The sequence below is a fragment of the Loxodonta africana genome, chromosome 2 (genome assembly GCF_030014295.1).
Source record: "Loxodonta africana isolate mLoxAfr1 chromosome 2, mLoxAfr1.hap2, whole genome shotgun sequence".
Taxonomy (NCBI): Eukaryota; Metazoa; Chordata; class Mammalia; order Proboscidea; family Elephantidae; genus Loxodonta; species Loxodonta africana.
This window is the reverse complement of record NC_087343.1, coordinates 225,706,092-225,721,903: the sequence shown is the minus strand read 5'-3', so window position 1 is coordinate 225,721,903 and position 15,812 is coordinate 225,706,092. Positions and strand designations below refer to the sequence as shown.

The 15,812-nt window shown below is 45.2% G+C and overlaps 1 protein-coding gene across 8 annotated transcripts in view; it reads right to left on the bottom strand.

Annotated features, from left to right (window-relative positions):
- Positions 1 to 2,696: 2,696 nt before the first annotated feature.
- TRAPPC10 (trafficking protein particle complex subunit 10) overlaps positions 2,697 to 15,812 on the bottom strand; it is a 98,459-nt gene continuing 85,343 nt past the window's right edge. For 7 of the 8 annotated variants that reach the window (XM_064279526.1, XM_064279527.1, XM_064279528.1 and 4 more), the window contains 6 exons: positions 15,008 to 15,108; positions 13,465 to 13,591; positions 11,822 to 11,992; positions 7,582 to 7,759; positions 3,715 to 3,909; positions 2,697 to 3,441 (listed from right to left, as the gene is read on the bottom strand). In XM_064279526.1, coding sequence (XP_064135596.1) covers positions 3,203 to 3,441; positions 3,715 to 3,909; positions 7,582 to 7,759; positions 11,822 to 11,992; positions 13,465 to 13,591; positions 15,008 to 15,108 — 1,011 coding nt within the window. In that variant the 3' untranslated portion in view covers positions 2,697 to 3,202. The remainder of the gene's footprint in view (positions 3,442 to 3,714; positions 3,910 to 7,581; positions 7,760 to 11,821; positions 11,993 to 13,464; positions 13,592 to 15,007; positions 15,109 to 15,812) is intronic. The other variant, XR_010321077.1, reaches the window with a different exon arrangement.

Sequence of the window (15,812 nt, the reverse complement as noted above, 5' to 3'; positions counted from 1 at the left end):
TGCTTGAAAGTCTGGGACAAGGACTAGGGAAAGAAAACAACAAAGTCTTTTAACTTCGCCCACTCAATTTTCAAACCCCGCAGCAAAAGAATGAAGTTCAAACAGCAAAGTTCTTCTTAAAATGTGTATTTTCAGAATTTTAATGCTTACATGGTTGTCATCTAACAGTATATTACAGAGTAATGTGAAAATGACTTTTCATCGTAAACCATGAAAATAGAATACCTACAGTGTCAAGGTCACCAACTTGCCACCTTTTCCAGTCACAGAATCCCAGCACACTGTACAAACCAAGCTTTCGGCTCTCACGGCCTGGTTTATATGATGGAGAAGTTCAGACCAAGCGGCATTTTCATGAAAAATAACATTTTAAAATCAGGTAGGATTTATTTTAGAAAACCACAGTAAAATGTTTACATCAGCACAACCTGTTCTTTTATACAAGTAGTACCATCGTTCCTTTCACACACGCACCTGGAGTGTTTCTGTAATTTCACTCTGTAACTCAGCCTTCGTGGAAACACTGAGGACAAACTGCATGGAAGCTCCGCAAGCATCTTCTCTCTGACTCTGGGTGGGATCTCCATCCCCCGTTTTGAACAGAGCCTCAGCAATAGAGGGACCTGACCCACGCTGGGCTGGGCTGGCCACGGGACTGTAGATAGGACTTATTTTCAGATTAAATACAATTTCCACATTAGAAGCATGAGTTATAATTTTTCCAATCATAGGAGGCCCCTATGAAATTCACAAAAATTATAACTTATTTTCTTTTCCGTTTGCTAGTATTTACATGTTTCACAGATATTTGCACAATGGCTGCATGTTCTTTGCTAATTTTAGATACACATTCAAAGTCTGGCTTCATGATTATTTAACAGTTGTTACAACCGTATCAACAAAACCGGCTTGTCGCAAACACATGGTCCTTGCTGTAAAAAAAAAATAAAAGGCAACAAAAATCCAGTTATAGCCTTTAAGTTAGGCTTACGGTGAATATTAAGAAAAACAAAAATGAAGTTTTGGGTGACATTCTTTTTTCATCTTAAAAAAAAGACAGAAAGACCCATGTAACTTACATTTCAAAAGATCTTTTGGTAGTTAGGGGAAAAATAACAAACCTGAGATAAATTTGATTTCGTTCAGTTCTCAGACAGTAAGAAACCAAAAACATTTTGGATTTCCCCTTCATTTTATTCCTCTAAATATATATGTAATTACAGAACGTCACACTGGGACTAGGACCCAGATATACAAATCAAGTGAATTAAACATTGAGTCATGCTCCCTGATCCAGAAGTTGAGAGGAAAAGCTACACTGTTCCTTGAGAAAGGGTATGTTCTCTTGGCTCGTTGAGAAAGGGTATGTTCTCTTGGCTCAGAGGCTGACAACATGGATTCATGGTTTTTCTGACAGAGAATATAATCTCAAAGATCCCTTCATTCCCGAACTTGGCAGATTTGTAGAACAATTCTCAATTTTTATAATTAAAAAAAGATTTTTTTTTTGAAACCCTAAACCAGCATTAGATTCTGAAGTTCTAATTTGCTTAACAAGTTGACCAAGTTTATTAGTTTTAAACGGCACATGAGAAAAATAAATTTCTGAAAAGTTTACTTAAAGATACAAATATTTATCTTTTTTACATACTTCTCTAATCTATACAAATGAATAAGATATGGGGAAAGAAAAAAAACTCACACCCCCTTTATTTGCTGGATGAGTTAGGAGACAACACACAGAATACTGTCAGGTACTTATTTTGAGCTGTACCTCCTTGTCCTCCGCCCAGCCAGTCTCAGCCGCCCCAGGCGCCCTTCTGCTCCCTTCTGAGGCCCAAACATTTGAGTTATGCACGTGCGGCCCCGCTACATCCGCTTGCATTAATTTCGTGACGTTCAATTCCAACCAACTTTGCCAGTGAATTAAGAGTACTCTATCTCGTATGTACAAAAATACATTGCTTTGGAGAGCTGGAAAAGGGTTAAAACACACAACACTTATTTACAAGCTGTGACTTTTACACGAATAAAAACAAACACACATTTATTTTGTCCTCGATTTTTGGTGCAACCTATACATAAACATTGTATTAGTTTGTACTTTTAAAAATACTAAATCAACCATATATACAATTAAAGTTATAGCCGAAACCAAATGAATCCGTTGGTATGGTGTGACTGCGATTACTGGACCAGAGGGGGTGTACTTCCAGGACGTCAGTCCTTCCCCACAACCAGACTAAAAGGACACCGAGAGGATCCCCATCCCCCATCTTCCCTGTAAATGAAGCATCTTAATTTTTAAGACTTAAGGTACGAAAGGAAAATAACAATTAGTTACAATTACACGTCAAGACTAAGTTTAAGGGTGAGGAAAAAAGCAACACATTAACCCCCTCATAAAATATACAATGATAATTAAAATAAATATATATTTAATTCCAAGTGCATATGATAATCACTCAATGTTGAGGGGAACACAGGATTCCGGAAACGTTTATTCCTAAACCATTTAAATGCCACGTTGTTCCTTATGCCCTGGGCTAGTCTCTTTAAAGTACCTTTAAAATGGCTCCCAAAGACCCAACAACGACCACTTGTGAGCCCTCCAGATCCTCCCCATCCTGATGTCCCAAGGCACAGAGGGGTCAGTTTCCCCCCCACCCCCACTTCACCCCCCACCCCCACCCCGCTAGCCCCAAAAGGGTGTTCTTCTGGGAAAACACAACTAGATGATCTGGGGTCCAGGATTCATGAATCCACCCCAGTCCAGAAATGGGGCGGCGTGTGACCAGAAGGCACACATGTCTCCCTGATGAGCCACCAAGGCCTGCTGGACGTTCACCTGAAGGGCAGAGTGACCTCTGCTTGGTTTGGGGAAACTGATTACAAACGCCTCTGTAAGCAGTGAGGAGTTAATGTGCAGAAGGCAGGCTCTGGGAGACCCAGTAGGATGCCATCACAGGGCTGGGGGATGAGAAGGTGACCAGTAATTTCATATCATAGAAAACATGAAATGGACAATTCAATGGGGTCGCACCAGCTGCACTGTACATCGAAATCCTCTGATGTGTCCATGGCCAAACAGCGTCGCCAAGTCCAGTTACAGCAGAATGTTAGAATGGAGAAGAGTCAAGTCCTGGTCCTTTAAAGTGCATTCGCCTCCATCTGGACGTTTGTTCCGTGACTCTCAGCATGGTCATGTGACACTGACCTCCAGGACGTGGTCTTCCTTGCTGGGGATGACGAAGACCTGCATGCCGGCGCTGGAGTTGAAGACCTGGCCAGGCGGGAAGGCCTGGAGCCGGGGCATGGGCAGGCCTCTGTGCTCGGTGCTGGCAGCCGAGTGCACGCTGCCCCGGCTCTTGATGCTGCTGCTGTCCACTCCATCATCCACGTGCTTGTCCACCGACAGGCTGTCATTCTCTATCCAGCTATCTGCAAAGGACATGGAGCAGGCTCCAAGTCACATCAACGTTGTGTGCTACTACACACCACCCTGGGAAGAGCCTGGCCCCACTGAGCCTACCCCACTCCCTAGAGAGAGAATTCACACAGAGTGCCCAAGACCAGTACCACGCCAGGTTTTGGCACTGAAGACATGCTACTAGTTCTCAGACCCATTCTTTATGTTATCAGTTTGCTATCTCTCCTCACAAAGCTCTCACTCACTCCAGTATGTCACTGAAAACCATTGCCTAAAGTTCTTACCAGCATCCAGCTGTGAGGAGTGGGCCGAGTGGTGGGGGAGGTATTTAAACAGCCTGACATCGGGGAAGGGCAGGTGTCCTGCAAAGAGGGGCATCACTTCCATGTGGACACGGTGAGTGGCCTGCGCAGCCACTGGCATGGAGAGAACGCCGGAGCTCTTCCCACACACCGCCCAGTTGCTGCTGTTGTCCACAACTGAAAGAAAGGAAGAGGCCAGGGTGTAAACCCCAAATAGGCCAGGAACCACAAATGACCACTCTCTCACACTCAGTGCTGGGAGATCCAGGATTGGAGGTTTATTACATACTTTGATGTCTTGTCATTACAACTTAAGATAAAACATACATAGTTTAATAACTATAATTAAGGAGCCCCGGTGGCTCATTGGTTAAGCACTCAGCTGCTAACCGAGAGGTTGGCGGTTTGAGCCCATCCTGCAGTTCGGTGACAGAAAAGACCTGGCAATCTGCTTTTGTTAGGATTAGAGCCAAGAAAACCCTAAGGGGTAGTTCCACTGTCACATTGGGTCACTATGAGTTGGAATCGACTCAGTGGCATACAACAGCAGTTTGATGATAACTAAGATAGGTATTTATTTCAGTCCAATATTCAATGAGTTCTGGTTTAGACGGGATCATGCTAGATGCACAGGCAAAGCTGTTTTTTCCTCTAAAATAATAATAATTAAATTTTGATAGGAAATTTCCCTGTAAAATGTGTGTGTAATATTTCAAAAGTTGGGTTACTTTGGCTGTTAAACACGTCAAACACTTTGGTGGTGGCACGATATGGTGGTTCCATCTGGTAAGGGGCAGCATTGAAGACAAATGGGTTTGGATCCCAAATGCCATGTGGACAAGTCTCTCACGGCCTCCAAGTCCAGGTGAAGTGATGGCCATGCCGCCCTCTTACAGGGCTGTTTTTCAAAGAGAAGATGTATGTAAAGCAATTAGTTGAGCTACTGGCCCATCGAAGGTCCCTAACCTACGGACATTATTATTAACATCAGTCATCAGAACACAACAGCCATTTAATTCTGTGCAACTGAAACACCTAACCAAGCCTCGCAGGCGCCAGCCCTAGAGGTCCACAAATGAGCAGGGGGGTGCTTGTCCTCAGGAAGCAGACAACCTGGCAGAAGATGGCTCAGCATCCCCATCGTGGGGATACAGAGAAACAGGCCAGGAACACGGGACTGAAGGTTCTGCGGTGGGGGGAGGAGGACTCTGAGAATAGGTGGTAGCAAAGGGCAGCGGAGGCCAGAGCAGCCTCCAGGAGGAAGGCACCGGAGCAGCAGTTCTCAAAGAGTGGTCCTCCAGGGACCCGCGAGCTCAAAGCTGTTCCCATATTCCTGCTTTGCCCATAGTGCTGGAATTTGCACTCATGGTGGACAAACAGTGATGAGTGGGACGCTGTAAGACGGCTGGCAGCTCAGCATGAACTGGCACTTTGCCACCATCAACTCACACCCAGAGCATTGCCAGTTTCTCTTAAGAATGTCCTTCATGATGCAGTCGACATGATTAATTCAACCCAGAGTAGACATCTTTTTTAAACTCTTATTTTGAAATGATTATAGATTACAAGAAGTTGCAGAAATAGAAGGGTCCTGGGTGACCCTCACCCAGCCCGCCCGGTGATGCCATCTTACACACCTGCAGGACACCCTCTGCATCCACGGGATGCCCTACACATGTACAGGACACTTTACACACCTATACAATGCCTTCCACACCTACGGGACAACTCCGCACCCGCAGGACGCCTTCCACACCTACGGGACACCTTAGACACCTACAGGATGCCTTCCACACCTGCAGGACGCCTTCCGTGCCTGCAGGAAACCTTCCGCACCTGCAGAACACCTTCCGCACCTGCAGGACGCCTTCTGTGCCTGCAGGAAACTTTCCGCACCTGCAGAACACCTTCCGCACCTGCAGGACGCCAGCATGGTACCACAGTTACCCGGACCACAGTTTGCTTGGTCTCCCCAGTGTCTGCAGACATGTGTGTTTTTTTTTTTTTTGGATGTCTTTGTATATAAATTCTGTGGCATTTTTCCCACGCGCAGGTTCATACAACCACCACCATAATCAAGATGGAGTCTCTGTCACCTCAGAAGATGGCCCTAGTGCTACCCCTTTATAATCACACCTCCTGCCACCTCCTAACCCCTGTCAACCACTGATCTGTTCTCCACCCCTAGGATTTTGTCGTTTTGAGAAAGTTTTATATAAATGGAATCATACAGTATGTAACCTTATGAGACTGGCTTGTTTCACTCAGTATAATGCCCTTAAGGCCCATCCAAGTTGTTGCGTGTATCAACAGCTCATCTGGTTTTATTGCTGAGTGGTGTTCCGTGGAGTGGACGTACTGGAGTTCAGCACTCACTCACTGAAGGGTGTTTGGGTTGTTTCCAGATCTGAGTGCACCCCTTCTTACTACACCATGCGGTGAAATAGGAAGCACGCGTAATGTGCAGTTCTGGGTGCAGGCTGAACTAGCTGTTGTTGCCATGGAACGTCACTTTGCCTTGAAAGAATGACTGACAAAAACCCCTGGTCTTAGGTTATCTGGCAGACATTTTCTCAAAATGAATGAGATGAGCCTGCCACTTCAAATAAAACAAATAACAGTGTATACTGCCAATGATACAATTTAAGACTTTAAGTAAAATTAGAACTTTGGAAAGCCTGCATTTGCCTGTGAGACTTTCCTGAGGAGCGCAGTGGTGGGATTAATGCATGCGAATTTTTGCTATTGGGTAATGGAAGGCATCGAACTCAGGAAGGCTGCATGACTCAAGATCTCGTGTTTTCCAAATGACCAGTAGGTGTTTCACAATGATGTCTGGGCAAAAGACCCCCTCGAAATGCAAGACAGACAAATGGATTCGATGTAACAGAGTACAAAGAGTTCACTAATAGGGTTCAGGCTCCACATTGCAGTTAACCTTTAAAAAACTACTGCTTGTCAAGTGCTGGTAAAGTACCAAAGAAGAATATCCTCAATTATCTAAATAGGCTGTTAAAACACTCCTTCCTTTTCCAACCAGTTATCTATGTGAGGCTGGGGTTTCTTCGTGTACTTTAAGCAATAGAAAAGGTATCGCCACGGCCTGAATGCAGAAGTGTATATCAGAGTTCAGTTACTTTCTATTAAACCAGACAGGAAAGAGATCCACAAAAACGCCAAACAACGTCGCTCTTCTACTTTTTTTGTTTTAGAAAATAGTCATTTTTCACGAATAATATCATGCAGTGGGTTTATCACTGTTAAAGTGAATCAACAGATAAACATTTGGCTCCGCAACCATTTTCAGAATCTCAAGGGTCCTGAGACCAAGAACTTTGAGAACCGCGTGGTTCTAAAGGCACCAAGGCTCTAGGGAAGGGGCTGCAGCTGGGATGTCTGAGAGAGATCCTGAAGGGAGGAGGAGCTTGGGGGGAGGGCGGTGGTGAGGAGTGGAATGAAAGGGTGCTGGAGGAGAAACGGGCAGGAGCCATGATTACAGCGATCCTCCACCGCAAGGCAAAGGTGCCCGGACTCTGTTGCATGGCAAGGGACGATCCTGTGTCACGCGCAGAAAGGAAAGGGTAGCTCTGAGCACAATGTCCTCTCGGCACTGACCACCCCAAAAGCGCTGGTGTGAGGAACGCCCGTTAGGAGAGTGAATCCGTAGTAACCAAGTGCAAAGGTTCTGTCACCTGGGACCGTGTTCTATAATGAAACTGTTAAACAAGCTCTTTGAATTCTAGAACACTCTTTGGACAAGGAACGCTATACTTTGTGAAAGGCAAAGCACCATCACTTAGAGCACTGGGATATGACAACAGTTATGGCAGAAGAGGGCTCTAAACCTACCTTCATACATAAGTTTTGTTGTAAAATACTCATCCGATTCTGTCAGTGCTTCATCCTTGTCCACCTCCAGGAGGTCCGAGAGGCGAGTGATGGACACCTCCAGGGAGCAGAGCGAGCCTGTTTTACAGTATTCCATTCCCAAAGGAGGGAATATTTCAGCTTTCACATTATACAATGTCTGGGCAAGAGAAAGAGAAAGAAAAGTACACAGGGAATGTATTCAAATGCTCTTGAGAAACGATATTTAAGGCAAACGTGGCGCTGCCAGCAGATGGCGGGAACTGAGGGCGACGCCTGCTTGCTCAGCCACTGAGGCCTCGGTTAGGCGAGAAGCAGCCCTGACGGCTTCTCTGAACAGCCCCTGCTGTAGGCATATGCTCTTGGAAAGTCCTAGCTCAAGGGCCTCAAAGCCTTTTTAAAATACCAACATTCTCAGGTCCACACAATGGAAGAAGGAATGCTACAATGACTCTCCATAGTCTTATCCTCCAGATCCAATGGGCTATTCAAAAATCTGCTTCGTCTACCTGTTTATTTGCCTGAGATATTTTAAAGCAAATTCCAGACAGCCTGTCATTTCACCCCTATATACCTGAGTCTCCCAGTGCCGTCGATGCATTTCTAAAAAATACGGTAGTTTTCTTCCCAAAAAACAATGCCATGATCACGACTAGCAAAATGAGCAATAACACCGTAGCCTCAACCGACGTTCAGCCCATTGCCAGCTCTCTCCAGGATCTGTTCTCATAGGCTGTCCACACTCGCCTCGAACATTTGATCACCGTCCAGGACAAAGAATCAAAATAGCCCTGCCACCCTAAAGGCGATACCAGCTTAACCACCACACACTGGCATGCTGGTAGTTCTATTTTTAAAGTTAAATATTCCTTCATTTAGTGTTATAAAATTTGCAGTGTAACTCTATTTTAAAAGGCGTTCTGTCGGAATTGCAGAATGTTCAAAGAAAAATGATTTCAGAATTTTGAAAAGGGCACTCCTAAAGCCTAACGTCAAAAAAAAAAAAAAAAAAAAAAAGCCTAACGTCAAGATAACAATTTTTCTGGGAGTTAATAAGGCGAGCTAAACGACAGTCCTTAGATACGCCTTTCCAAGGGATTTTCATACCAAACACCCAGTACAATCTGTTTGGAGATGGGAAACGTCTAACCATCAGAAGAGAGGCTAGGTTGGAGTCTGACGAGGCAGGCCTAAGGACCTTTCGCCTACTCAAAACAAACACACGTGACCCATCTAATAGGAGGGGGAGGTGAGGTAGTGGCAATCAGATGAAGGAAAACACCAACTACAAAGTGGCAGGTTTAAAAGCTCCCTGCTCTTCGGGGGACTGCAGGAGCGCAGACAGTGTTTCTGAGCCCAGTGGAGGAGCGTGGGAGTTTTACTCAGTGACTGCATGGAAACTCAGGGTCACAGAGTGGTAAACCTTGGTTTGCTCCACGTGTAGAGCCCTGCCCACGGCTTTCTGGCTGTGTCTGACAGAAGCGCAGGTTGTGGAGAAGCACTGGCCTGCAGGGTGAGTGGTGAGGTGCCCCCTCACCTGACAGTGCTGTTGAGGCTGCAAGAACAGCGTCTCGAAATAACACACCTCTGCAGAAATCAAGTCCAATAGTCACGACCACTTGACTTTTGACAAAGGTGCCAAGACAATTCAATGGGGAAATAGTAGAGTCTTTTCTAGGACGGTGCCGGAACAACTGGATAGCCACAAACGGGAGAGAAAATCTGGGCCCCTACCGCTCGCCACACACAAAAATTAACTCAAAGCAGGTTGCAGACCTAAATATAAGGGCTAAAACTAAAAAACTTTCAGAACACAAGATGAAATCTTTTGGACTTTGGGTTAAGCAATGATTTCTTAGATCTGACACCAAAAGTACAAGCACTACAAACAATAAAAAATTGGTAAGCCAGATACATCAAAATTAAAAACTTTTTTTCCATCAAGAAAGTGTAAAGACAACGCACAGACTAAGAGAAAATATCTGTAAATCACATATACAATAAAGGACTTGCATCCAGAAATCTTATAACTCAATAAAAAAAAGACCAATAACCCGATTTTAAAAACAGGCGAAGGATCTGAATATATATTTCTGCAAAGAAGATACATAATCAGCCAATCAGCACAGGAAAGCTTAATATCACTGCTGTTAGGTGCCCTCAAGGCAATTTCCACTCACAGCGAGGCCATGTGGCAGAGTGGAACTGTCCCAGAGGGCCTTCTAAGCTGTGATCTTTAGGCAAGCAGGTCGCCACGTCTTTTCTCCTGAGGAGCCACTGGGAGGGTTCAAACTGCCCACCTTTCCATTAGCAGCCAAGCGCTTAACTGTTGCGCCACCAGGGCTTCTTAATTTCAAATATCATTAAACCCAAACGCTTCACGTCAGTTCCAATTCAGGGTGACCCTGTAGCCATCACAACTGAATCCACTTCACACCCACCAGGGTGACTACAATCAAAGCCACGGACAAGTGTTGGTGAGGATGCGGGGAAACTGGAACCTTTACACACTGCTGTGGGCGCGTAAAATGGCGCAGCCGCTTTGGAAGCGGTCTGGCAGTTCCGCAAGCTGTCAAACAGAGTTACTGTATGACCCAGCAATTTCACTCCTAGGTATTTACCCAAGAGAAATAAAAATATTCATCCACACAAAAACTTGTACGTGAATGTTCACAGCAGCATTATTCGTGCCAGCCCCGAAGTGAAAACCACCCAGGTGCTCATCAACAGATGATGGATAAACAAAGTGTAGTGTGTCTGAACAACAGAAAATTACTCAGCCATAAAAAGGAATGAAGTACTGATATATGCTATCACATGGAGGAACCCTGAAAACATGACGCTAAGTCAAAGAAGCCAGTCGCTAAATAGCCTATATATGATATGATTCCATTTATGTGAAACGTCCTGAAAGGCGAATGCACAGACAGACTCGCCCACTGATCAGTGTTTGCCGGGGGTTAGAGGGAGAAGGTAAAGGGCCGCGGTCGTAATGGGTACAACGTTTCTTTTTCGAACGATGAAAGTGTTCTAAAATAAGATTACTGTGATGGTCACACAACTCTATAAATATACCAAAAACCACTGAACTGTACACTTTCAATGGGTGAACTTTATGGTATATAAATTGCATCTCAAATAAGCTGTTATAAAAAAAAGTGGTCCTCAGCCCACTTTTGATAAGAGCAATCCACCAGATATTGTTCTCTGATCGTTTGCTCAGATTGCACAGTTCCAAAGGAAAATTACTTCTATACTCTTAGTTTGAAGAGGAAGAAAAAAGAAAATCTGCTACGCAGTTAATCATCACCTGCAATAAGCAAACCAGATTAGATGTATGCAGACCCTTTACCACACTGATGACTTAATGCTCAACGGCTGTAAGCCCCACAAAAAATGTATCTGTTTGCACTACAAAAAGATAGATCATGCTAGTGATTAAGTTTAATGCTCTAAGGCTAACAAGGAGAGTTAAATAAAACATAAGGGTTAAAACAAACAAAGTCTGTTTGGGTTGGCAAGGAGGCACAGAAGAAGCCGCTAACAGCTAATATCAAGAGCTGTAAACACAAACACTGTCTCGAATAAAACACTGTTTAACAATGTGAGTAATAAAGAGAAGAAAGGGAAGTACCACAAGGTTGTACATGTCCATATGGGTTTGCCTACCAATAAATGCAACCATCTCACTAAAGGCACAACTTGTCCAATTGTATCTACTCACCCAGCTTTACGGGATTTTTAGCTTTACATCTAAACTGGCTTCTACCAAGAGATGTGTAGGTTACAGGGAAGTCTTCACGATACTAAACAAGCAAATTGCTACAGCACCTGTGGTTTTTCAAGAGCTGGAGACACGCTTTATAAAGGAATGCCTCTGACTAGTGGCTAAAGGTCAAGATGAATGAATGGCGCTAAGGATATTTCCAGAAGTCACTCAGCCCAAGTATGGACGAGAAAAGGAGTCTTCTGGTCTTTACGTGAACACCAATCCTAGAGGCACCACTCAAGTGCCCACACAGCAGGCGGGCGTGTCATCTGAAAAGGCCTGGCGTTCTCAAATATGATTTACCTGTCCCAAGTATTTACTTTTTCTCGATCTCTCTTCGTTATATTGAAAGATTCTGTCTATTGGATTTGTCAGATTATAAAGAATACGATGCCACATTTTACTGTGAGACCCCTTTCCCAACCCCCGCTGCACCCTCAAAAGAATACATACAAAAAAATTTTCCACTTGGAATTCGTAGGTATACGGCTGTAAGGAGACAGACAGCCGCTCTTCAGAGGCTGGGGAGAATCCCACCGAGAAGCAGCAGTGCAGGGCAGGGGGCGGCTCCCGGGTCCACTTCAGCTCCCAGACAAAGAAGACGGACTGCCGGCTGTGGACACGCTGCAGGAAGAGTTGGTCGTCACTGCACACCCAGCGCACCAGCCCGCAGCCCAAACCACCACACCAGCTAGAAACGCATCCCACACGAGGACACTTGTGTGTGAACCAAGCAGACCGCCTGTGTCACAGGACCCCTGCATGTGGGCTCTGGGGGCCTGCCCAGGTCCCCCAGCCTGGCCTTGCTCCCCACAGAAGACTGCACAGAGCCAGTGGAAATGTTTACATTTTTTATGAGTCCATAAGCTCCACAAAGCTCCACTGCCTAGGGAATCATAAAAAAGCTTGAAGGATATTTATTAGTATATAGATATCCCATACAGTTCCAAACAGGGGAAAATACTGTCAATCAATTAAAAAGTACTTATTTACATCCATGCCAATTATTTTATATTTAACGTTAAGTTCATTTAAAAAGCAGCATCACCTAGCGTGTGGCCTAAACACCGGATTCTACACAAAGTTCACACCAACAAGCACAGTAACAGGCTTGGGTGAGATTGGAAATTGGCCAAATACTGGCAAGGGAAATTTTTTGAAAATGCTGAAGACACCAAACCACCCAAACCCACTGCCATAGAGATGATTCTGACTCATAGCAACCCTATAGGACAGAGTAGAACCGCCCCATAGAGTTTCCAAGGAGCACCTAGTGGATTTGAACTGCTGACTTTTTGGTTAGCAGCCGTAGCACTTAACCACTATGCTACCAGGGTTTCCTGCTGAAGACACAGACATCCATTAATGCAATGTTTGATCTTCTAAACACTCAGCATGTATCTCTAAAAACACATGCAAGCAATGAAGAGAAGCAGCCCCTTCAGGGTTCAGGCCAGCAGCATGAACAAACATGGTCCCTTTACAAAAGTCCACCATCACTTAGGAATGCTTCCTTCTGGTCTGTTCAGGTATGTCATTACAGGCAGAAGGGAGAGTCATCACTCCCGCTGGGGCAACACTGTCCATGCAGTCAACGTGAGATTCAAGAATAAGCTGATATTCACATAAATCTGTGCATGGGGCAGGGCACATTTAAGATTTAATTCTTCTAAAACTACAAACAACCCTCGTGTCGCTCAGCCACAGAACAAGTGTGAACCACACACCACGTCCAGCAAAGCTCCAGCTCTGGAGAGGTCTGCAGGGACCCTTAGCTTTACTGATCACCCGGAAGACTGTTCTATATGTGTAAAGGCTCAGTCTCAAAACACGCTACATCACACTGTATCAAAAACACTGTGGGCACTACAACCTGGCACTCTTGTCTCCTGTGAACAAATCGGTGCTCCACTCTAGATAAAGTGTTTACTGCTGCGACTGCGCGTCTGCCCGCTGGGACCGCGCGTCTGCCCCCGGGACCGCGCGTCTGCCCGCTGGGACCGCGCGTCTGCCCCCGGGACCGCGTGTCTGCCCGCTGGGACCGTGCGTCTGCCCCCCTGGGACCGCGCGTCTGCCCCCTGGGACTTCGTGTTTACCTCCTGGGACTGCGTGTTCAGCGGTACCAGCTGCAGGTCGGTACTACCACCAATGTCTACAAGACTGCTATCTGAGAGCCGAAAGTCCAGTTCTGACAAGTTCTGGACACAAATTTGAACATATTTCCTAAAACAGAAAAACAAAAAAGTGTAATTTTTACATTTACGAACTTTATTACACAGATTTTAGCTTTGCTAAGAGGGTCCTCTCTGATGAGAAATTGAAAGTGACAAAACCGAATAAAAACTAGTTGTTACAAATATTTCTACTCTTGATTCCACATATAAGTGTCAGAAAGAACAAATCTCTAAACAAGCTCCTTTTGTGGAAAAACGGATCAAAGAATCTTCTGTTTCTGGCATGGTACTAGTACACAATCATGTCAGATCTTTGTAAACATGTGAATAGGCTGCAACGAGCTCTGCAGGAAAGAGACATTACGACAGGACTGCTTTTAGAAATAACAATTACTCACGGAGAAACTACATTCAGATTTTACTTTAATTCCCACGACACGTAAAGAAGTTCTGAAAAGCCAGCCTTTAATACAGCAGCTCAGGTTCCGTTACAGACTCGCCATGTTTTTAACCATTAATACTTCTAGATGCCAAGAGCGTTTGGTGGGCAGGTGCCAGGGACACTGCTCAGCATCCTACACTGCACGGGATGGAAATACCTAACGACAAACAATTCTCCAGCCCCGAAGGCCACGGGTGGTAAGGCATACAAGTCCTGCTCTATAGGTAACTGCCAAATGACAGGAAATACAGGGGACAGAGGAATAGTTAAAACCACTTGAGGGTGCGATCAGCCAAATCCAGAAAAGCCCGGTGGTCCAAGTTCAGCGACAGGTCAATGGCTTGAAAAATGGGGGAGGTGGACAAGAGGCAGGGAGCTGGGATGAAGAGAGCCTAAGGGAGATAACAACCAAATGGGGACTTTGCTCAGATCCCAAATCAAACCAACCAACTCTAACATGTCACTGGGGCAGTTGGGGAAATCTGAATATGGATTAGGTGCTGAAGGGTAGCGCGGAATTGTTGTTAACCTTAACAGGTGGACAACGGCACTGTGACCCTAAGAAAACATCCGTCATTGTTAGTAACACGTTTTGTAACATGACACAGCGTGAGGCCTGGGAGTGTCCAAAATACTCCAGAAAAAAACTGTCCAAATGCATCACAAGTTCCACTTCTCCCTCAAAGTTAACTTTTTTCTCAAGGAAAAAGAAAAGCTTAAGCATTAAAATCATCTTCGTCAACCGAAAGTTGCAAATTCTAAGCAACAGTTGACTGTGTGTGATTACGCGGCCCCTCATAATTTTTAAAAGAAAAAATTGATGAAAACTGGCTTCTTTATTCTCTGTATACTGAGAGAGGTAGGCTAAGGAAACCAAGTTACCACTAGAGGACCCAACCCCCCAACTCAATGTGTTCTTAGTATCTGTGTCTTCCTTCATTAAAGCGGGCTATGAAAAACAAGAATCTCCACGTCAGAGAGTCTCAGAGAAGAACCCAGGGCTGTTTTCTGGAGCCTCCTTACCGTGTTCCAGCCGACAGCAAAGAGTGTGTGGTCTGGAATGGCACACTGAAGGTCAGCGCAATGACAGTTGAGTAGATGGACCACGGGCAGTCGATTGACACCTGAGGAGACGACAGGACCCATGTGGACCACGCAGACGTCACAGCCCACTGCCACTGCACTGGTCCCAATGTGCAGCAGCTGCCAATTTCCTAGACGTTCTATTTTGTTTTTACTAACCATCCCTCAGAAAGTGAAATCCCCATGAAACACAGGCACAAACTAACAGCCAGATGAGAAATGCGGATCCGGAACTGGCAGAAAGCCCATGAGGCACCATAAGGGCCTCAACAGCCCCCAAGCGCAGAGGCGGGCCAAGCAGGAAGTCCATGCTATGTTCTCACACGTGTGCAGCCAAAGCACTTTTAAAGTCGTGTGTGTCCAGATTACGCTAAACAACCGTTAACCACTCCAGGGTCAAATGAGTTATCCAAACATTTAATCCATATGATGCCGAATACACTGACAGAAAGCCAATCCCATTCTAGGGCGCACTACAGGCAAAGCTATCAATCCCTTTAAGGGCAGGAACCAGGTCTCAGGCTGCATTTTATTTCCCACATGGAACAAATGAATACACTGAGTACAGAACATTCGTTCATTCAGGACTGACTCTGGGCTCTGTTACTGAGATAAGTATCATCTTTGCCCCTGAATCTGTGTCTGAGATAAGGAGGGAAGAGGTGTTCTCTGTTCACACGCTCCTCCAGGACACGACTACTCTTTTGGTGCTGTCCTGTTTGACACTCTCCACCCTGGCCTATCC